The 24,790-nt window shown below is 41.3% G+C and overlaps 1 protein-coding gene across 4 annotated transcripts in view; it reads right to left on the minus strand.

The window, feature by feature from the left end:
- The window catches only part of fer (fer (fps/fes related) tyrosine kinase), a 216,893-nt gene that overhangs the window by 133,111 nt on the left and 58,992 nt on the right, over positions 1–24,790 (minus strand). For all 4 annotated transcript variants that reach the window (XM_043710381.2, XM_043710372.2, XM_043710364.2 and 1 more), the window contains 2 exons: positions 8,710–8,847; positions 7,607–7,726 (listed from right to left, as the gene is read on the minus strand). In XM_043710381.2, coding sequence (XP_043566316.1) covers positions 7,607–7,726; positions 8,710–8,847 — 258 coding nt within the window. The remainder of the gene's footprint in view (positions 1–7,606; positions 7,727–8,709; positions 8,848–24,790) is intronic.

Below are 24,790 nucleotides of genomic sequence, written 5' to 3' on the forward strand. Positions count from 1 at the left end.
GAGAGAGAGAGAGAGAGTGAGAGAGAGTGAGAGAGAGTGAGAGAGAGAGTGAGAGAGAGAGTGAGAGAGAGAGTGAGAGAGAGAGTGAGAGAGAGAGTGAGAGAGAGAGTGAGAGAGAGTGAGAGAGAGAGTGAGAGAGAGAGTGAGAGAGAGAGTGAGAGAGTGAGTGTGAGAGTGAGAGAGAGTGAGAGAGTGAGAGAGAGAGGTGTGAGAGTGAGAGAGAGTGTGAGAGAGAGTGTGAGAGAGAGTGTGAGAGAGAGTGTGAGAGAGAGTGTGAGAGAGAGAGAGAGAGGTGAGAGAGTGAGAGAGTGAGAGAGAGAGAGTGAGTGAGAGTGAGTGAGAGTGAGAGAGAGAGAGAGAGTGAGAGAGAGTGTGAGAGAGAGAGAGAGAGAGTGAGAGAGAGTGAGAGAGAGACAGAATTTATATACACACAGAAAAAGAGAGACAGACAGAAAGACAAATAGAGGAAGAGAGAAAAAAGCAAGAGAGACAGAGACAGAGACAAAGCAAGAGAGACATGAGAACGTGAAAGAGTGGTGGGTAGGACGACATGCAGATCGGCGTCTTAAGAAGCTTGACACTGTCAATGCCAGAATGTTTTTAGAGCTGAATTCACCCATCCAAGAGTATTTCATCACAATATTGACTTTTGCCTTGTAATTGCAAGACAGGCAATGGAGTGGCACAAAATGATTTCCTCAACACAAAATTGCTAGCCTTTAATTTGATCTTGTCACCACTGTATTTATATTGCTGATCCAAATCAATCGCTGGTTCTTGATTATTCCCAGGATGTGACACTCGTGATACCTTGGATCTAGAATATCTTCCAGAAAAATGCTGTCCCTACTATCTGCTGCAGGAGTTCACCCCTGCCATCCTAACAGCAGTCTACATACCACCCTATGCAATATGAAGAATTCCCTAGAGACAAAACTTCCAAGGCCCACAACTTCAACCAACAGAGTACTGCCAAATTACTACCAACACATCTCCTGCCCCATCAGAGGCTGAACGTTCTGAACCACTGCTATACAACCATCAAAGACACCTACTGCTCCACCCCCACCCACACTTTGGAAAATTAGATCACAGTGCTGTGTTCCTCCTCCCAGTTTACAAGCAAACGCTGAAATGGGAGGACCTTTCATGAAAAGATGTACAATGCTGGTCCAAGGCTTTGGAAGACTATCTCTAGGACTGCTTGGAATCAATGGACTGGACCGTATTCAAGTACTCAGTGGAAAACCCAGACAAGTATAACATCGAACAATACAGCACAGAACAGGCCCTTCAGCCCATGATGTTGTGCCGAACATTTGTCCTCGCTTAAGCACCTATCCATGTACCTATCCAATTGCTGCTTAAAGGTCACCAATGATTCTGACTCTGCCACTCCCACAGGCAGCGCATTCCATGCCCCCACCACTCTCTGGGTAAAGAACCTCCTCCTGATATCCCCCCTATACCTTACACCCTTCACCTTAAATTTATGTCCCCTTGTAATACTCTGTTGTACCTGGGGAAAAAGTCTCTGACTGTCTACTCTATCTATTCCCCTAATCATCTTATAAACCTCTATCAAGTCACCCCTCATCCTTCGCCGTTCCAATGAGAAAAGGCCTAGCACTCTCAACCTATCCTCGTACGACCTATTCTCCATTCCAGGTAACATCCTGGTAAATCTCCTCTGCACCCTCTCTAAAGCTTCCACATCTTTCCAAAAATGAGGCGACCAGAACTGCACACAGTACTCCAAATGTGGCCTCACCAAAGTCCTGTACAGCTGCAACATCACCTCTTGACTCTTGAATTCAATCCCTCTGCTAATACACCATCGGCCTTCTTACAAGCTCTATCCACCTGAGTGGCAACTTTCAAAGAGCTATGAACATAGACCCCAAAATCCCTCTGCTCCTCCACCTTACTCAGAACCCTACCGTTAACCCTGTATTCCGCATTCTTATTTGTCCAACCAAAATGGACAACATCACACTTGACAGGGTTGAACGCCATCTGCCACTCCTCAGCCCAGCTCTGCATCATATCTAAGTCCCTTTGCAGCCAACAACAGCCCTCCTCACTATCCACAACTCCACCAATCTTCGTATGGTCTACAAATTTATTGACCCACCCTTCGACTCCCTCTTCCAAGTCATTAATAAAAATTACAAACAGCAGAGGACCCAGAACTGATCCCTGCGGAACTCCACTTTTAACTGGGCTCCAGGCTGAATATTTACCATCTACCACCACTCTCTGACTTCGACCAGTTAGCCAGTTCTCTATCCAACTGGCCAAATTTCCCACTATCCCATGCCTCCTGACCTTCCGCATAAGCCTACCATGGGGAACCTTATCAAATGCCTTACTAAAATCCATGTACACTACATCCACTGCTCTACCCCTCACATGCTTGGTCACCTCCTCAAAGAATTCAATGACTTGTAAGGCAAGACCTACCCCTCACAAATCCGTGCTGGCTGTCCCTAATCAAGCAGTGTCTTTCCAGATACTCATAAATCCTATCCCTCAGTACTCTTTCCATTACTTTGCCTACCACCGAAGTAAGACTAACTGGCCTGTAATTCCCGGGTTATCCCTATTCCCTTTTTTGAACAGGGGCACAACATTCGCCACTCTCCAGTCCCCTGGTACCACCCCCGTTGACAGTGAAGGCGAAAATGGAGCAGCGAAATTGATGTTTCGGGCAACAGCCCTTGAAACGTCGATTTCACTGCTCCTTGGATGCTGCCTGAACTGCTGTGCTCTTCCAGCACCACTAATCCAGAATCTGGTTTCCAGCATCTGTTTTTACCCCAGTGAAGACGAAAAGATCATTGCCAACAGCTCTGCAATTTCCTCTTGCTTCCCACATAATCCTACGATATATCCCGTCAGGCCCGGGGGACTTGTCTATCCTCAAGTTTTTCAAAATGCCCAACACATCTTCCTTCCTAACAAGTATCTCCTCTAGCTTACCAGTCTGTTTCATACTCACCTCTTCAATAATACGGTCCCTCTCATTTATAAATACTGAAGAAATGTACTCATTCAAGACCTCTCCTCTCTCTCTTCCGACTCAATACACAGTCTCCCGCTACTGTCCTTGATCGGACCTACCCTCGTTCTCATCATTCTCATGTTTCTCACAAACGCATAAAAGGCCTTGGGGTTATCCTTGATCCTACCCGCCAAAGATTTTTCATGCCCTCTCTTAGCTCTCCTAATCCCTTTCTTCAGCTCCCTCCTGGCTATCCTGTATCCCTCCAACACTCTGTCTGAACCTTGTTTCCTCAACCTTATGTAAGCCTCCTTCTTCCTCTTGAACAGGAGAATCGACGTTTTGGGCATAATATGCCCGAAACGTTGATTCTCCTGTTCCTTGGATGCTGCCTGACCTGCTGCGCTTTTCCAGCAACACATTTTCAGCTCTGATCTCCAGCATCTGCAGTCCTCACTTTCTCCTCCTTCTTCCTCTTTACAAGACATGCTTATCATGGTCTTCATTACTAAATGCATGGAGGACAGTGTACCAAAGAAGTCAGACAGAGTGTTCCCCAATCAGAAACCTTGGATGAACCAGAAAATCCACTTTCTACTGAAGACCAGACATACAGCATTCAAGACAGTTGACCTCGACCGATGCAGGAGATCCAAATATGACCTCTGCAAAGCCATCAGGGATGCAAAGAGGCAGTCCCAGTCTAAGTTAGAGGCCCAAACCAAGACTCCTGCTGCCTGTGGCAAGGTCTAAACAAAATTACAGGATACAAAATGAAGCATAGTAAGAGGGAGGACAAAGACACATCCCTCCCTGATGCACTCAGTGCTTTCTGTGCTTGGTTTGAGCAGAATGTCAGTGGCATGGTGTCAGCTGCCCAGACGGTCCCAGATGCAGCTGTGCCCACTATCACCGCCACAGACATTAGATCAGTCTTCCTGGGAATCACCCCAAGGAAAGCAATGGACCTGGTCAGAATCCCTGGACGAGTACTTGGATCCTGTGCGGATCAACTGGCTGAGGTATTCACCGACATCTTCAACGTCCCTCTCCAACAAGCCAAAGTCCTCACCTGCTTCAAGAAAACAACCAGCATCCTACTACTTAAGAACGCACATGCAATGTGTCTTAATGACTGCCGCCCAGTGGCTCTGACCTCCATAATCATGAAGTGCTTTGAGAGGCTTGTCATGGCTCACATCGACTCCAGTCTCCGAGCCAGCCTCAATCCCCTAAAATATGCCTACCGATGCAACAGGTGCACAGAGGACACCATCTCCCTAGCCCTGCACTCATCCCTGGAGCATTTGAACAACAAGGACGCCTGTATTAAACTCCTGCTCATTGACTACAGCTTCACCTTCAATACCATTATCCATTCCAGACTGATCTCAAAACTCTGTGACCTTGGTCTCGGTTCTGGCCTCTGCAACTGGACCCTAGCTTTGTGACCCACAAACCACAATCACTAAAGACAGACAACTGCACCTCCTCTATGATAACACAACACTGCAGCCCCCAAGGAAGTGTCTTCAGCCCCCTACTGTACTCCCTGTACACCCATGACTGTGTTGCCCCATTTGAACAAATGCCATCTCCAGATTTGCTGACAGCATCTTCAAAACACAAAAAGGAGTGAGAGGACTTGGTGAGGTGGTGCAGCGAGAACAACCTCTCTCACAACGTCAGTAAAACTAAAGAACTGATCACTGACTTCATAAACAAAGGAGAACACGCCCCCATCTACATCAACAGAGCTGACATTGAGAAGGTGAGAGCGTCAAGTTCCTCAGAGTGACAATAACCAACAACATGACAGCCAAGAAGACACAACAATGCCTCTTTTTCCTCCTGCTGCTCAAAAAATTTGGCTTCACCAGCTTTTATAGATGCACCTGTCTGGGTGCATAACGGCCTGGAATGGCAACTACTCTGCTCAGGACCGTAAGAAACTACAGAAGATTGCGTGCACAGCCCAGACCATCACGGAAGCCAACCTTCCATCCACGGACTCCATTTACATGACTCATTGCCGCAGTAAGGCTGCCAACATCAAAGATCCATTGTACCCCGGTAATACTCTCGTCCAACCTCTTCCACGAGACAGAAGATACAGAAGCCTGAACACACGCACCAGCAGTTCAGGAATAGCTTCTTCCCAGCCGATATTAGATTGACAAATGGACTCTCTAACTCAAAATAATGCTGATCTTGCCTCGCGTATGCCCTGTGTGACGTAACCTGTATGTTTCTAAGGTTTTATATCCTATGATCTAAATGTTCTTGATTTCTATGATTTGCCTGTGCCCCTCGCAAGCAAAGCTTTTCAGTGTACTAAGATACACGTGACAATAAATAAATCAAATTAAAGACAGCAATTTATTAGAACATAGGGGATGATTGTTCGATTTTCGCCTGTTTGATATGGTTATTATCTGACACCTGTGCGGCATGAATGTCTTGTGTCACTTAGTAGACATAAACTGGATGCTGTCTTGGTCCTATTTATGGTCACTGACTTCTCCAATATTGAACATGTCACGAATAGTGTTAAACATTGATGACTGTACAACCATTTGACCCTTTCAGAGTCGAGAGTGTGGCACTAGAAAAGCACAGCAGGTCATGCAGCATCCGAGGAGCCGGACAATTGACATTTTGGGCATAAGCCCTTCATCAGGAAGGGCATTTGATACCTAGGGAAGCCATGATGTGGAGGTGCCAGTTTTGGATGGGGTGGACAAGGTTAAAAATCACACAACACCAGGTTTTAGTCCAACAGGTTTATTTGGAAGTACAAACTTTCAGAGCGCTGCTCCTACGTGAGGTAGTTAGTGGGGCGGGATCATAGGACACAGTTGTGGGTACACTTCCTTGCAGTAGTCTATTCTATTGCATCCTATGATTGTATGATTTTTTAAACTTAATCATAGAGAACTCAAATCTCTTTTAAAAAGTTATTGGTCTTTGCTGGGATTAAAACAACATCAACACCTACCATCAAATAAGGCATTCAACAAGGTTCCCCATGGAAGAATGGTTAGCAAGGTTTGATCTCATGGAATACAGGGAGAACTAGCCATTTGGATACAAAACTGGCTCAAAGGTAGAAGACAGAGGGTAGTGGTGGAAGGTTGTTTTTCAGACTGGAGGCCTGTGACCAGTGGAGTGCCACAAGGATCAGTGCTGGGTCCACTATATTTCATCATTTACATACATGATTTGGGTATGAACATAAGAGGTATAGTTAGTAAGTTTGCAGATGACACAAAAATTGGAGGTGCAGTGGACTGTGAAGGTTACCGCAGATTACAACAGGATCTTGATCAGAGATGGGTCAATGGGCTGAGGAGTGGCAGATGGAGTTTAATTTAGATAAATGCGAGGTGCTGCATTTTGAGAAAGCAAATCTTAGCAGGACTTATATACTTAATGGTAAGGTCCTAGGGAGGGTTGCTGAACAAAGAGACCTTGGAGTGCAGATTCATAGCACCTTGAAAGTAGAGTCGCAGGTAGATAGGATAATGAAGGCATTTGGTATGCTTTCCTTTATTGGTCAGAACATTGAATATAGGAGTTGGGAGGTCATGCCGCGGCTGCACAGGACATTGGTTGGGCCACTTTTGGAATACTGCATGAAATTCTGGACTCCTTCTTATCAGAAAGATGTTGTGAAACTTGAAAGCATTCAGAAAAGACTTACAAGGACGTTGCCATGGTTGGAGGATTTAAGCTATAGGGAGAGGCTGAATAAGGTGTGGTTGTTTTCCCCGGAGTGTCGAAAGCTGAGGGGCGACCTCATAGAGGTTTATAAAGTCATGAAGGGTATGGATAGGATAAATGGATAAAGTCTTTTCTCTTGAGGGGGGGGGGGGGGGGGTCCAAAACTGGAGGGCATATGTTTAGGGTGAGAGGGGAAAGATATAAAAGGGATCTAAGGGGCAGCTTTTTCAAACAGACAGTGGTACATGTATGGAATGAGCTGACAGAGAAAGTGGTGGAGGCTGGGACAATTGTAACATTTAAAAGGCATCTGGATGGGTATATGAATTGGAAGGGTTTAGAGGAATATGGGCCAAGTGCTGGCAAATGGGGCTAGATTAGGTTGGGATATTTGGTCAGTATGGATGAGTTGGACCGAAGGGTCTGTTTCTGTGCAGTACATCTCTTTGACTCTACGTGGGTAAGATCAGAAAATCGACAAAGTTAAACACTTTGGAAATGGTTATTGCTTCAATGAATGTAAAACATCCACCTTGTAATTCTTGGTAAATACTATTTTTTGATACAGTTACTTCACTGATGCCAGATAAGAACCACATCTGTTGAGCTGCGCACGAAGCCCAGTATTTTTCCTTTCAGTTCTCAATGTTGATCAGAAAGCATCAGACTTGAACATTTTACAAACATTTTAAGTACTGCTATGTTTGGATGTATAAACAAGATTCTGATTTGACACTTACTTCCTAAATGTTTACTGAAACAAAATGAAGCATGGATTACTACCCAAACTCTGTTACTGTTACATACCACTGGCCCAAAAGTTGATTGTCTGAAATGTTCAAACATTACACACATGTGCCCAAGAGATTTCAAACTTACATTGTCTGTAAACTCTCGGCTGTTAAACTGTTCCATAAAATCTCATTGACTTGAAGGTTTTCCATGTCCTCCAGCAACAAAACATCGAACTCAATACTTGCCTCCTTAATTGGCTGTGATCTGCAGATAAAGCGCCATATGCTCATAATAAAATACCAGTATCTTCTAAGTTTCACTTGATTGTAGCTTTTTCAAACTCATGCTTAAATCTTCACTTGAATTTTGAATTATGTTTTTCAAAACATTCAACCAAAAAAGTACCCCCAATAGTGAACAGAATTTACCACATACAACAAAAGCCAAGAACTCAAGAACCAGTTGACCATCTGCAACAAGTTAACGGTAAAGGATTGCAAGTTATTCAGGCTACAAATAGAACATGGAGATAGTAAGGATTGCAGATGCTGGAGCTCTGAGTCAATAGAATGTGGAGCTGGAAAGGTACAGCAGGTCAGACAACATCAGAGGAGCAGGAAAATTGGCGTTTCGGGTCGGCACGCTTCATCAGGACTGGGGTGGGGGAAGGGAGCTCAGAAATAAATAGGAGGGGTTTGGGGCGGGGGGGGAAAGGGAGGTGAGTTGGTGATAGGTGGATGCAGATAAGGTAGGTGGGATGGTCATCCCGCATCCACCTATCACCAACTCAACTACCTTCCCCCCAGCCCCAAACCCCTCCTTCTATTTATTTCTGAGCTTCCTTCCCCCACCCCAGTCCTGATGAAGCATGCCGACCCAAATCGCCAATGTTCCTGCTCCTCTGATGTTGTCTGACCTGCTGTACCTTTCCAGCTCCACATTCTATTGACTCAGAGCTCCAGCATCTGCAATCCTTACTACCTCCAAGTTCTATTTGTAGCCTGAATAACATGCAATTCTTTACAGTAATTATGGAAAAAGACTAACAGCTTGTTTGTGCCATTATTTACAGGTTTTACTGTGTTACATATTAATTTCCATATTTTCCAGCAGAGCGGTGATTACACCTCAAAAGTAATTAATTTGATGCGAAGTATCTTGCCCAACCAGCAAACGTAAACATAATTTGCTATATAAATAATGTTTTCTTACGTCCACCATTAGATTGCACAACAAAAGTACTTTACCTATTATTTTCAATGAAGTGGTTGTACTCTGAACTGGGGTTGATTTGCTCAATGGAGTTTAGGACATCTTTGTGGATATTTATTATGTCTTCTGTCACAAGACTAGTTATTTTTACATATTCTTCTAGAATTCCCTTTCTACAAAAAAAAGTGAAAATAAAGTAGTCAAAATATTACCAGGAACATTACTGCCTATTCTTTCATTAACGTTCAATATTACTTCGGATTGAAAATATCGTTTGAAGAAAATTTAATGACAGTTTTGCTCAAAATGATCTTTGTTCATACCTTCATATTCCAAGGCCTAATATTATAACACAAGATAGGCAGACCTTTAGCTAATATCACAAAGACAGTTAATCTGGTCATTTCTGCTTCATTATTTATGAGACCTTCCCATATACAAATAAGTCGCCATATTTCCAACAGTACAACGAAATATATCATTCGACATAGAACACTTTGATAAAGCTGTGATTTTCAATATTTTTCATGGAAGTTAAAATTGGCAATGTGGAAAATGAAATCCAATCCAAATCCATTTACTTTCAAAGCTGTAGAATGTTCAACATTTTTTCAAAGAGTTTTTGCAAAACCACTTCCCAACGTAGATTTATCAATGAGAGATGTCATTCTACAATATTACTTCTCAGAAGTAATTTTTCTATTATTTTCTAACACAAACGCAAGTTCAGCATTGAATGTAAAATTATGCACAACATTAGTATTGAAATCCAAATTAAAAATCTTGTGAAAAACACACAATTTCTGTCATTGGGCCCTGAAATCTTGAGGCAAGATGCCTTTTCATATGAATTGTTCTTTGTCTAACAGAAAATATAATTCCTCCTCAAAATAAAGACAAAGGTATCTAGGGAAAATACACAAATTTTCATTAAATGCATCTGTTAAACCAGCAGTGGAACACTGGCTGCTGCAGATTCAAATGAAGGGCATAAGCATGACGCCCTACAGAAGAAAAAAATCAAGCATCGCTAAAATGAATTTTTTTAAAAACCCTATTTAAACAACATATTTCAAACATGCATACACTATATAATAAAGAATTTATAAATACATAAAGAACAAATTTGAAATATTTACCCATTTATATTAAATTAGGAAAATAAAAATAAATTTCCATATTATGTCACAAACCTTTTAATGCTTTTAAATTTTTCAACGTAATAGAAATGTTTAGAGTTGATGAAATACACAGAAAATGAAATGTGAAAAAATAGTAATGCAAGTCATGGATTTTTATCCCAATAAATGGAAACACTACTTCTAAGATAGTCATACACAATGTTCCATGTGTCTGCTTTCTCCAAGTCACAAAAAATACAGTAGGGAAAAGATGCCAGTATGTGAAGCAGCTTCTTTGATGGGCTGCTCTAAACATGAACTAACTTTCATCCAAGGATATTCCTGATGATGCAGAAGTGTATATTTTGGGTGATTCAACATACATTTGTAAATCAGATTTGCTGTGGAATGTGTTTGGCAGTCAATGTCTATGCTGAAATTTATTGTAGGTCTGACTGCACAGGATTGGAAGTAATAACTGAAAAAAAGTAATAAATATATGAGCAATCTTCAGGATTGAACTGACACGTAGTAAGCCATGTATGTGCCAGGGAATGACATAAGAACCTCATAATTCGAAGCTGGAGTAAGCGATCGAGATCCTCAAGCAGATTCTGCCATTTGATAAAATCACAGCTGAGCTGTGTCGCTATTATTTTCCAATCTATTTCGTCAATCAAGAATCTATCCACTTTTGTCACAAAAATATTTAAAGACCCTGCCTCCACTATTCTTAGGGCAAGAATTTCAGAGACTCTCAACCGTCAGACAAAAAAAATTCTCATTTGCCTTAAATGGGAGACTCAGTGTTTTTAACTCATTCTAAATTTGCCCACTTTGAGAAACATACTTTCATTACCTATTTTACAAACACCCTCTTCTAAACCTCAGTGAATCAGTCAAATGGAACTTTGCCTGCTCTTCTTGCAGTGCAATTAACACCTTTCTTAAATAAGAAAACAAAAACTGTTCCGAGTATTCCAGGTGTTGTCTCAAAAATACCCTGTTCAAGTGTAGCAAAATATCCTTATTTTGTATTCAATTCTCCTTGCAATAAAATCAACACTCATTGCCCTCATAATCATTTGCTTTATCGATATATTCACCTTTTGTGATTCACGAACCATAACACCCAAATCCCTAAGTGCTGTACTGGAGCAGCAGGTTCTGCAATTGCTCTCCATTTAAAGAGTTTTTAAAATTTATTCCATGCATCCAAGTAGACAAGATTACATTATTCCCATCTTGTACTCGAGGTGCCAAACATTTGTCCACTCATACCTTCAATAATTTGTATATGCCTTTTATCCTCTTCATAATGTACTTTCCAATCTAGCTTTGTGTCATCAGCAAATTTTGTGAACACATATTTGGTTTTTTTAATAGAATCATGGATATAGATCTTAAGTAGCTAAGGCACCCACATGGATCCCTGTAGCACACAGTTTACAGCTTGCAATCCTTATACTATTTTTCCAAATAGTTCACCAATCATTAATATTCATTTTTTTTATTCATGGGATGTACACATTGCTAACTAGGCCAGCATTTATTGCCCATCCCCAATTGCACAGGGAGCAGTTAAGAGTCAACAACATTGCTATGAATCCAGAGTCACATAGGCCAGACCAGGTTAGGTGATAGTTTCCTTCCTTAAAAGGACATTAGTGAACCAGATGGGTTTTTTCTGACATGCAGTAATGGCTTCATGGTCGTCATTACACTTTTAATTCCAGATTTCATTTTATTGAATTCAAGTTCCATCGGGGTCCTCAGAACATTTCTGGCATCCACAGATGAAAAGTCTAGTGATAATATCACTATGCCATTGCCTCTTCTAAATAACTCCCATATCATAAAACCTTATTTTCTACCATGTCATTTGATGTGTCACCTTATTGAATGCCTTCTTGTGATCCAAGAACATGGCATCTGTCGGTTCCACTTTGTTCACTTGGCCAGTTACTTCTCAAAACACTCAATAAATCATACTCTCGCATTTTCACCATGGCAGATGTTAGACTAACTAGTTTGTAGTTTCACGTTTTCTGTTTTCCTCCTTTCTTGAATGGTTCAAACTCCATTTGTCGGTCGTGCACAGATTGTGCATGAAGAGTAAGCTAATGATATTTGTAAGCAATGAAAATTTCCACAGTGGCTGTGCATGTTTCAAAAGCTTCTTTGAGGAGGCTCTGCAGTGAGTTAGGATAACTAATCTAAATATTTAGTGAGGAAAGAAAGCAAGCACCAAAAAGGAAGAAAATAGATAGTGTGAGGGTCACTGCTGCCTGCATTCCAACTTGAATCAGCACTAGGAGTCAAAAGGAAGTGACAGAGAATGCAAGCTGAGGCAACAAAATTCTGATATTGGGAGGTACAAACGCAGGCCAGAAAGTAATGCCATATTTACAAAACCAACTTCAGCTATTGCTTCCCATTACACAACTGTAACAAGGAGACAGAATGTTGAAACAACAAAAGATGCCAAAAGGAAGCAGCAAAGCAAAAAATTAAATTAAACATGGGCAGTATGTCCAGGCACTAGCACAGATGACACTGAGCATGAAATGTGCTAAAATCAGCATCACATGTGTAAACTCATCTTGAAGCCTGTCGTGGCCAGATGACATGATCAACCTCGGCCCGAGGTGTGCATACTCACGAAGCCTGAGGCCACTGCAGCATTCAGAGCAATTATTCTGTTTTGAACTCAGAAGTTACTTTTGCTAATTTCCAAAATATAGACACATTTAGAAAATTAAAATCAATTCAACTCCTAATGCAGAAGCCACATTTAAGATCCTAGGATGAAATCTATCAAAGACCTAGGGAGCTGTTATATCGTAGTTCTAAAATCGTTCTCAACACCTTTGCCTAGTGATTTTATTTGTTTTACAATGCTCCCTCCTCTTGATTTAGCATTTTTTTGGAATGCTATTTATATCTGTGGTGTTCGTTATTCTGCCCAATTTTGACCTGTCAGTACTACTCAAAGAATTCCATGTTTTGTCTTCCAAGTTGAAAACATCTTTCAATCCCAGAGTTATCCATAAATAAGTTGTAATAAAATATCACCTGAAATGACTTCCACAGTATGTTTCCAGTTCACTTGAGGCAGTTGTGTCTTCATACCCTTGACACTGGCCATCTAAAATGTGGCAGCATCTCATCTCTTGAGGGGCATGACCATCAAGTTCATCACTTTTTTTGGAAACTACAACCACCACCAGTAATCAACTGTGTAGCCAATCAAATATTTACAAGCGAAGCCCATTATGGACAAAAGTCCATTTCTGCTAATGAGAAATTTAAATAAATCAGCTGCATAAAAGATGGTAAAACAAGTCAAAGGCTGAGTATTCCAACTTGGGCATCAACAACTCTGTTAAAAGAACCTGCAAGTTATGAAGATGCTGAATGCTGATATTTACAACTATAAGGCAGTTAATAATGATTATGACCTTCTAAAGGCATTGATCAAAAGGGCTTTGGAACAGGTAAAGAGAAATTAGCAGCTCAACTGGCCAAAACGCCCAGAGAAAAGAGAGCCGAGCTAATTGTGAAAATGCAGAAGAGAAATCCATGCCAAAGTGTGGGTAATATTTAACAGAGGTGGCCATCACAGCTCAAAGCATTTTCCGACATGATAAAAGACTGCCTCTTGTAAGTAAATGCCAAAATAATGGTTGTAAGAATATCTTGTATCTGTAGAAGCTGTATTGAAATAATCAATTGTGCAGTGTTTAGTGTTCTCAAAGGGTATTGCTGCAATTTTGTAATTAGATAGTGGCAACAAATACTGGTTCCTGGCACTACATTCATCAGATAATCATTGGCATCAAGCCTGCTATTTCAATGACCACTGCAATGACAGCCAGCTGATTGCCACCCTTCCACTGTCCAGGCTCCTGCAATACCATCTCCAGGTAATGAGCAAAAAGGCCAGATACCAATGGATTGCACTACATCACTAAAGTTATTCTAAAATTATTTAACTGCAAGTAAAAAGATCTACAATAGATACAATGTGAAAGAAAGAGTTCATATTATATTTACATTTCTTGTTTATATTCCAATTTGCATCCAATTTGCCTTCTACCATTCTGAAACTTAGAAGATAATGATTAAGAGATGATTTGATGTAGGTATTCAAAATATTCAAGGAAATTGATGGCTCATGAAGTAATATATTTGCATTGACAGCTGTAATGAAGCATAAAAACAAAACCTACAATGCACTAAGGACATTCAAAAGTTTAGGCAAAAGAGAGGGTGGGGAGGGGGTGGTAGGTGAGTGCATCAAATGTTGAGATGGCTGGTATGCTCTTGGTGGCAAATAAGGTGGGGAACAATAAGGTATCAACACATTTGTCCTTAAAGATTACTCAATGCTTTTCAAGAAACTATTCGGAAAATGGTTATAATTTTAATGTGCAACTTAGCAGTTGACCTTTCAACATAATAACCCAGTCACTGAATCTTTGATCAAGCTCACTGTTACACAAGTTTGCCCCCGAACTACAAAACAATGAACTGAATGTGAAAGGACAAAGATCAGTCAGAAGAATTGAATACACGTCAACCAGCAAACTTGCCACCTATGAGCTAAATGCACTCCCCTTGTACAATAATTACTCTCAAGGTTCTGATGCTATGAGCAAATGTCAACGCAAATACAAAAGCGAAAAATCCACTCACTCATCACATGCAGTTCGCTACCCAGAAATCAGCATACATGCAAGGTTGGCTCCAGACCCAACTTTCATTACCTCCCATGACCCCATTGATAGATCCTCACAGATCATAAAGGTATCTGCAACTTTTGTTATTTGCTGGAGATCCATGCTCCTACAAGTCCCGGTGGATAATGAGGATTTGGTGTACCAACTTTGTGTGAATGATAAACTGTGAATGTACTTTTATTGTGTTTGTTTGAGTTGTTCTTGTAGAACAAACAAACATGAAAACTTTAGGAACAGAAAGCAGTTTCATACTTTGTTAATTCCATATGCACATTCTCTGCTCAAGTCTCCAACAGGCAAAAGACCAAAAGTATGATTATTACACACTTAACAAAAGCACAGTTTCTTCGATTTTCACTGGAAATCAACATATAAAAATAAAAACTTGCCTATAGGTTTATATAAAGTCATGCACCATGCTGGACCTTTGATTCATGATAAAATAGAGTCATAGAAACTTAGAGATGTTCAGCATGAAAACAGACCCTTCAGTCCAACTTATCCATGCTGACCAGAATTAATCTAGTCCTATTTGCCTGCACTTGGCCTATATTCCCCTAAACCTTTCCTATTCACATATCCATCCAGATGCAAATGTTGTAATTGTACCAGCCTCCACCACTTTCTCTGACAGCTCATTCCATACACGCACCACCCTCTGCGTGAAAAAGTTGCCCCTTAGATCTCTTTTATATCTTTCCCCTCTCACAGTAAACCTATCCCCGCTAGTTCTCCCCTAACACAGGGAAAAAACTTTGTCTATTTATGCTATCCATGTCCATCATGATTTTATAAACCTCGATCAGCTGATGGGATTTTATATCCAGTTTGAAAGGGAAAAGTGTGGCTCTAAGACTGATACTTTAAACCTAAATGACAGCATCAAATAGGTATGAAAACTGAACTAGCTGAACTGAACTGAGATACTAAGCTAGAAGATAAAAACAGAGAAAGTTGTTTCAGATTTTTAAGGAGAAATTTCAGAATATTCAGAATAACTGTATACCTACCTGAAAGAAAAAAAAGAGGAACCACCATCCATGGTTCTAAACTAGGGGAAAGCATCAATCTTAGAGAGAAAAAGCATATAGCCTTGCAAAGTTTAAGTAAATCAGGTGATTGATCAGAATGTACAGAACAGCACAAAATGATAAAATGATTCATCTAAAAAAAGAAATTAGAGTCCGAGAAGCTAGCTAGACAGGGAAAGGAGAAAAATAACAAATGTGTTCATCCTCTTGAGAATGGAGAAGTGGTGGATGAAATTAGTAAATAGTTTCTCTGTAACTTCACTACTGAGGATATTAAAACCCAGTCACAGCTGTAAATCAGGTGGTGAAAGACAGAGAGGAACTTGATGAAATTATAATCTGCAGTTAAACGGAGTTGAACAAACCGATGAAGCGGCAGGCTGACTTCATACAAGGGTCTTAAAAGAGGTGGCTGATGTGATTGCAAGGTATATTTGTGTTAATTTTCTATAATTCATTAGATATAGCAGTGCTCCATTAGACTATGAAGTAGCAAATATAGCCCCTCTATTCAAAAAAAGGGAAGCAGGAAACAGGAACAGTTGATCAGCTAGTTTGACATCTATTTCATTGCTGTTCAAATTGACCACTAAGGGGTTTTACATGGATGCTTATAAAAAGTTGACAGTAATTGAGAACAGTCAGCATAGTTTTGTGAAAGAGAAATCATAGTTAACCAATTTAATAAAGCTTTTTAAATAGAATCCCTGCAGCGTGAAAACAGGCCATTCAGTTCAATAAGTCCACAGCAACTCTGAAGAGCATCCCACCAAGACTCATCCACTGTAACCCTGCATTCCCCATGGCCAATCCATCTAACCTGCACACTTTCGGACTATGGGAGGAAACCACAGCACTTGGAGGAAATTCATGCAGATACGGGGAGAATGTGCAAACTTCGCACAGTGTTGGAACTGAAATGTTCTGGTTTTCATGATTTGAAGCAGGAAGTAGATTCATACTTCTGTACACAGTATGTTTCTATACTGCAACTGCATGTTTTCAAATCATTCATGGGATGTGGACTTCGTAATCTCTGGAGTAAATGTTAAAACACTTTTGGAGCTCTGTTCTAAATGTGTACTACTCTGTCAAAATGCTGGTTGGACAGGACATGCCGACAGTTGGTGATGGTGTTATCTGGAGTATTGTACAAAGTATGGCTGCATGAGTGTAACTATGTCAGGATATTGCTTGACTCGTCTGCGAGACAGCTTTGGTAATAGCTTCCTGATTGGTGAGGACTTTACAGGGAAGAGTTCACTGTTGTTGCTTCTGGTGATCCATCTGATTTCACTCTTTTTGAGGCTTTTTAACAGATAAGAGTCAATTAGACAATGCCGTGGGTCTGGAGTCACATGTTGGTCAGACACAGTAAGGACATCAGTAAATTAGATAAATTTTACAATAAATCGACAACAATTAAATCATGAGACTTTCAACTCTAGATTTTGTTGAATTCAAATTGCACCATCTGCCATGATGGAATTCAAATCTGGGTCTCTAGATTACTAGTCTCCCGATAATACCACTATGCTACCCCTTCCCCAAATGATGAGATTCTTTTTTAAATATAAAAATGGCACAATGTAATTGTATAAATTGCTCAAAAGTCATTATAGCTACAAGCACCATGATAAAAAGAAAAAAGGAAGTCAATATCATGAATCCTCCAATATGCAAATATTGGGATAGGCTGAGAATATTTGATCAGCAAAGAAATAAACTCAGGGGAACACAAACAGCAGCAATTTATTCTGAGCGAACAATATCTGAAAGTATTTTTGCTGTTGTTTGAAACAAAATTTATGCTGATCAAACATTGTCATTACATTGACACCATGGTCAGAAATTTCCTGCAAGAATGATAGTGGCAATAAGCAACATAAAGTTCAAACGGAGAGAGCAGCAATTCTCAAGTATTTAACTTTATTGCATAAACATAATCAAAAATGGATCTAAAAATCATTTCCAAACTCTGACAATATTTTACACCGTTGTTTGTGGTGATATGTGCATGTTTGTCTACCTGATAAATAAAGCTGAATAATAGCTAATAATGAAGATTTATACCACTATTTTCCTGAAGACAGCCCAGTGTTAAACACCACAGCCCCACACACAAAACTGCACTCTAAACTTCTGAAAGACTCCTGTAAATTTAGACCAGCTATCTAAAATGAACAAATTATTCCAAATTGGGAGCTTACCTTCTACCCTAAATATAATAAAGTCCCTCGAGCTACAACCACAGGACTGACCATTAACTGCTCTCTAAAATGGTTTGGCAATCCACTCAATTGCATCAAACTAGAGAAAGCCAAATAACTTTTAAAACATATGGATTGCTTGACCACAATCTGTAATTTTGTGGCCCAGGTTAACTCACACTCAGCCATTAACATCAAGCCGGGGAGCAAGCCTTGGTTCAATGAGATTTAGTGGAAGTTTGACAGGAGCAACACCAAGCATCGATAAACATTAGATGCCAACAAAATAAACCTCTAGCACTTTGCTTGCTAAATATCAGAGACAGCATGCTATAGTCAAGAGCTAGAACATTCTCGAACCAAAGGATCAGATCAAAATTCTATAATCCAGTGACACCCAGTTATGAATGCTGGTGGACAATTAAACAACAATAGACACTTCATGGACTGCTGCAGTTCGAGAACAAGCCCATCTCAACTTTTAGAAGGGTGATTATAGATTAGGCCTTGCTGGCAATATTGACAGCCCATGCATTTTCAGGAAAAATAACTGACCAGGCTGCACAAAGATTTTGATCCTCAATGATGGCTAAATCCACCACATCATTGCAGAAGACAAGGCTGAAACATTTGTAAATGTCTTCAGAATACTATCCCTGCATTATAGATATTAGTCTTAGGTTAATTTAGTTATTCATTTGATATCAAGAAATGGCTGGACATTCTGCAAAGAGTAAAGACTGAGTCTTGACAACATGCTGCCTGCAGAAAGACTTGTGATCCAGAAATAGCCATTTCCAAACCTAGTAAAAGTCAACAATGTGAAAAGTTGTCCAGGTATTTCCTGCCCATGAAATGCATGCCTCAACAACTACCACCTGGTGTCTTTGACCTCCACAATTATTAAGTGCTTCACGGGGTTAGTCATGACTCACATCAACTTCAGCCTACCAAACTGCCTTGATCCTTGGCAATTCGCCTACCAGCGCAACAGGTCTACAACAGACACCATCTCCCTTGCCCTATACACATCTCTGGAACATCTGGATAACAAGGATACCTATATCAGGCCCCTGGCTATTGATTACAGTTCTGCCTTCAATACCTTAATTCCAAATAAGTTCATAAGACATAGGAGCGGAAGTAAGGCCATTCGGCCCATCGAGTCCACTCCGCCATTCAATCATGGCTGATGGGCATTTCAATTCCACTTACCCGCATTCTCCCCGTAGCCCTTAATTCCTTGTGACATCAAGAATTTATCAATCTCTGCCTTGAAGACATTTAGCGTCCCAGCCTCCACTGCACTCTGCGGCAATGAATTCCACAGGCCCATCACTCTCTGGCTGGAGAAATGTCTCCGCATTTCTGTTCTGAATTTAACCCCTCTAATTCTAAGGCTGTGTCAATGGGTCCTAGTCTCCTCACCTAACAGAAACAATTTCCTAGCGTCCACCCTCTCCAAGCCATGTATTATCTTGTAAGTTTCTATTAGATCTCCACTTAATCTTCTAAACTCCAATGAGTACAATCCCAGGATCCTCAGCCGTTCCTCATATGTTCGACCTACCATTCCAGGGATCATCCGTGTGAATCTCCGCTGGACACGCTCCAGTGCCAGTATGTCCTTCCTGAGGTGTGGGGACCAAAACTGGACACAGTACTCCAAATGGGGCCTAACCAGAGTTTTATAAAGTCTCAGTAGCACAACGGTGCTTTTATATTCTAACCCTCTTGAGATAAATGACAACATTGCATTCGCTTTCTTAATCACGGACTCAACCTGCATGTTTACCTTTAGAGAATCCTCAACTAGCACTCCCAGATCCCTCTGTACTTTGGCTTTATGAATTTTCTCACTGTTTAGAAAGTAGTCCATGCTTGTATTCTTTTTTCCAAAGTGCAAGACCTCGCATTTGCTCACATTGAATTCCATCAGCCATTTCCTGGACCACTCTTCCAAACTGTCTAGATCCTTCTGCAGCCTCCCCACTTCCTCAGTACTACCTGCCTGTCCACCTAACTTTGTATCTTCGGCAAACTTCGCTAGAATGCCCCCAGTCCCTTCATCCAGATCATTAATATATAATGTGGACAACTGCGGCCCCAACACTGAACCCTGCGGGACACCGCTTGTTACCAGCTGCCATTCCGAAAAAGAACCTTTTATCCCAACTCTCTGCCTTCTGTCAGACAGCCAATCCTCAATCCATACCAGTAGCTTACCTCGAAAACCATGGGCCCTCACCTTGCTCAGCAGCCTCCCGTGTGGCACCTTATCAAAGGCCTTTTGGAAGTCTAGGTAGACCACATCCACTGGGTTTCTCTGGTCTAACTCATCTCTAAACTCCAAGACCTAGGTCTCGGCTCCCCCGCCGTAATTGGATCCTCAACTTCCTGACCCATAGATCACAATCAGTAAAAATAGGTGGCAACACCCCAACGACCATAACCCTCCAACTGATGCCATGCAAGACTGCGCACTGAGCGCCCACTTATACTCTTTATACATGCATGACTGTGTAGCCAAATTCCGCCCCAATTTCATTTACAAGCTTGCTGTCGACATTACCGTTGCATGTTGGATCTCAAACAAAGATGAGACAGGAAAATTGATTGATTGAGTGGTTAGTGGCAGGCCTGGTTATAGGAAGAATATTGTTAAGCCGGAGATGGTTAGGAAGAGATTTACCAGGATGTTGCCAGGTATGGAAGGTTTGAGTTATAAAGAAAGGCTGGATGGGCTGGGACTTTCATCACTGGAGTTTAGGAGGATGAAAAGTGGTATTATAGAAGTTTATAAAATAATGCATGGTACAGATCGAGTTAATGTTAGTTGTCTTTTCCCGAGGATGGAGGATTTCAAGACGAGGGGACGCATTTTTAAGATGAGAAGAGAGAGATTTAAAAAGACATGGGGCAAGTTTTTTAATGCAGAGGGTGGTTCATGTGTGGAACGAACTTCCAGAGGAAATTGTGGATGTGGGTACAATTACAATACTTAAAAAGACATTTGGATAATTACATGAACAGGACAGGTTTGGGGGGTGGGGGGGGGTATATGGGCCAGCAGGCAGGTGGGACTAGTTTAATTTGGGACCATGGTCGGCATTCACTGGTTAGACTGAAAGGTTTGTTTCCATGCTGAATGACTCTATGGTGTAAAAACAACAATCTCAGCAATCAACATCAGCTAGTCATCTACTTCAGGAAGCAGAGTGAGGACATCAAAGGTGCTGAGATATAAATGGTCGAGAGTGTCAAGTTCCTGGGAGTGATGATCACCAACAATCTGTCCTGGTCCATCCACAATTAAATGACAGTCAAGAAAGTACAACGATGCCTCTACTTCCTCAGGGGGCTAAGAAAATTCAGTGTATCCGCAAGGACTCTTACCAATTTTTAGTGATGCACCACAGAAAGCAGCGTATCTGGAGGCATCACGGTGTAGTATGGCAACTGTTCTTCCCAGACCACAAGAAACTACAGAGAATTGTGAACTCAGCCCAGTCCATCACGCAAACCAGCTTCCAGTGACTCGAGCTATACTTCCTGCTGCCTCAGTAAGGTAACCAACATAATCAAAGACCCCTCCCAACCGGTTATTCACTCTTCTACCCTGTTCCTTCAGGCAGAAGATATAAATATTTGACTTCACATACAAATAGATTCAAGAACAGATTCTTCCCTGCAGTTATCAGACTTTTGAATGGACCTCTGAAATGTTAATTCTGATCTGCCTCTCGCTGCACCCTCTCTGTAGCTCTAATGCTATATTCTGTGATCTATTCAGCTATCATAATAGACGTTGTATGGTATAGTCTGCCTGTAGAGCATGCAAAACAATACTTTTCACTGTATCTCGGTACATGTGACAATAATAAAAATCAAGCAAGGCTGGGCAATTGCACTTTGAATAATTGCCAACTTCATGTACTCTCAACTCCCTGCAAAATGGACGAGCTCTAAGACAATGCTATAAACATCACTTGCTCAGCAAAAATCTGCTCACCAATCTTCAGTTTCGGTTTAACCATGACTACTTATTTCCTGACCTTATTACAGCTGTGTCCAAACATGATCAGGAGAGCTGGATTCCCGAGTTAAAGCAGTGTGACTGCCTTTGGCATTAAGATAGCACTCGACTGTGTTATACATCGAAGGGTACCATCAAAATAGGTATCACTGGGAATCAAGGGAAAACACTGCTAGTTGGATTCATACCTAGCACAAAAGGAAGATTGTTATGGGGTTATTAGACAGCATTCATAATAAATTCAGGGACGTCGCTGTCTCCAAGATCAAATCATGTTTAGTTGCTTCAATGATATTCCTTTTGATAAAAGTCAGAAGTGCAGATGTTCACTGATAGCGACAATATCATGTACAAAACCTCTGATGCTGAGGAAGTTTATACCTGCATGTAATAAAACCTGAACAGCGAGTCTGGCTTGGGTTGCCATGAGTAGTAACAGTCAAACAACCCAAGTCGCAGGTAGTGAGTACCTTCACAGAGTAACTAACTGGTTCCCTTTGAAATTCAACTCCATTACAATCAACATATTCCTCCATGATCAATATGCTGGAAGGGGCTTACTGCTGAACAAAAACTGAATCCTAATCTGGCTACAAAAGTAAGGAATTCTTCAGGAATTAACTCACTTCCTGACTCCTCAAAGCATGCCCACCATCTAAAAGGTTGAGGTGTTCTCTACTTGCCAGGATGTATGCATCTCAACCTCACTCTATGAGCACATTATCCAGCTGGTTCACGAACATCCATCCACCTCCTTAAACATTCACTCCCTATATCACCAGCACACAGTGGCAACAGTCTGAATTTTCACAATATGCAGCAGAGCATCCTGCCAAGAGTGTTAAACTGCAACCTTCTTATTTGAGTTCAACACCACATTCCTGAGGGCAATTAATGATGTTCACACTCCACGAATGAGTGTTTCAGTGGTTAGCACTGCTGCCTCACAGCACCAGAGACCCAGGTTCAATTCCCACCTTGGGTGACTGTCTGAGTGGGGTTTGCACGTTCTCCCAGTGTCTGCGTGGATTTCCTCCAGGTGCTCAGATTTCCTCCCACAATCCAAAGATGTGCAGGTCAGGTGAATTGGCCATGCTAAATTACCCATAGTGTTCGGTGCATTAGTCAGGGGTAAATATGGGGAATGGGTCTGGGTGGGTTACTCTTCAGAGGATCGGTGTGAACTGGTTAGGCCGAAGGGCCCGTTTCCATACTGTAGGGAATCTAATCTAATCTCATCTAAAATTAACGGACTGGTAACTCTACTGCAAAACTTTGGTGGGGGGGGAAGCATTCAAAAAGGTGATGGGAACAGCAGAGACCCAACATGTTCATTCTATGTGAAATGTAACAGCAACAAGCTCAGAGAAAGCTAGGATGATTCAGGATGATTTGAAAAGGAAAAGAGAGAAATATAGCAGGTATAGGGTGTAAAACAATGGAGGCCATGGAGAAGTGGAGAGAGTGCAGGGAGATTCAAAAAAGCAATGTGGAGAGCAAAGAGAAAAACACTGGCAGGCAAGGTTAGAGAGAATCTCAAGACATTCTACGAGGAAAGGAAAGTAAGCAAGGAAAGAATGGGCCTATTCGGGACCAAGGCGTAATTTGCATATGGAGCCAGAGGACAGTGGTAGAGTATTAAATGAGGACTTGACACCTATCTTTATTCAGGAGAAGGAGTAAGTACAGAATGAGAAGGTGGACTGTGAAGTTCCTGAGCTGACTGATACAAACAGCAAGGGGGTATTAGAGGTTTTGGATGAATTGTATCCTGGGAAAGATGAGGGAGGAAATAACAGGAGCCCTGACCCAAATTTTTAAATCGATTCTATTCACAGTGAAGGTGCCACAGGGCAGCAGAACAGCTAATGTTGTTCCACTTTACAAGGGTGGCAGACATAGACCAGGGCACTATACAGCAGTGAAACTCAAATCAGTGGTAAACAAAGTATTGGAGAAAATAAAGGAAGAGAAAATGAATCTGTACTTAAAGAAAAAATATTTGATCAGGAATAGTTAGCACAAATTCATCAGAGGCAGGTCATGCCTCCCAACTCTGTTGGGACTTTGAGAGGAGGTTACCAAGTGTATAGATGAGGGTAGGTCAGTTGATTTCAGCAATATGTTTGACAAGTTCCCACGTGCCTGATAAAGAAGGAAAAAGCTTACGGGATCCAGGTAAGTTGGCAAGTTGGATCTGAAATTGACTTAGTGGCAGGAGGCAGAGGATTGGTGGCAGGATGACGTTTGTGTGACTGCAGCCTAGTGGGAAGTGGCATACCACAGGGTTCAGTGCTGGGTCCCTTGTTGTTTACATTAATCATAAATGATGCAGATGAGAGATGTTGTGAAACGTGAAAGGGTTCAAAAAAGATTTACTATAATGTTGAAGGGTTACCTTATACAGACTTATAAAATCATGAGGAGCATGGATAGGGTGAATAGTCAAGGTCATTTCCCCAGGATAGGGGAGTCAAAAACTAGACGGCATAGGTCTACAGTGAGAGGGGAGAGATTCAAAAGGCAACCAAAGGGCAACATTTTCACAGAAAGGGTGGTGCATACCTTCAATGAGCTGCCAGAGGAAGTGGTGGAGGCTGGTATAATCACAACATTTCAAAGGCATTTGGATGGGTACATGAATAGGAAGAGTTTAGAGGGATATGGGCCAAGTGCTGGTAAATGGGACTAGATTAATTTAGGATGTCTGGTCAGCATGGACAAGTTGGACCAAATGGTCTGTTTCCATGTTGTACATCTCTGTGAGAAAGGTGGGAGGGTGTTGATAAATGAGTGATCAGATGACACAATGGTTGGTTGGTGGTGACATTGAGGAAGAAAGCTAAAGGCAATTAAGTGGATTGTTCAGATGGGCAGATCAATGGCAGATAGATTTTAACCCTGATAAATCTGAAATGATGTATTTTGGAAGAAAGAACAAGAACAATGAGTGGCAGGACACCAGGAAGCTCAGAA

This window comes from Chiloscyllium plagiosum, unplaced genomic scaffold (genome assembly GCF_037043375.1).
Source record: "Chiloscyllium plagiosum isolate Xiang-an unplaced genomic scaffold, Cpla_swu_hap1 HiC_scaffold_2, whole genome shotgun sequence".
In the NCBI taxonomy this organism is placed as follows: Eukaryota; Metazoa; Chordata; class Chondrichthyes; order Orectolobiformes; family Hemiscylliidae; genus Chiloscyllium; species Chiloscyllium plagiosum.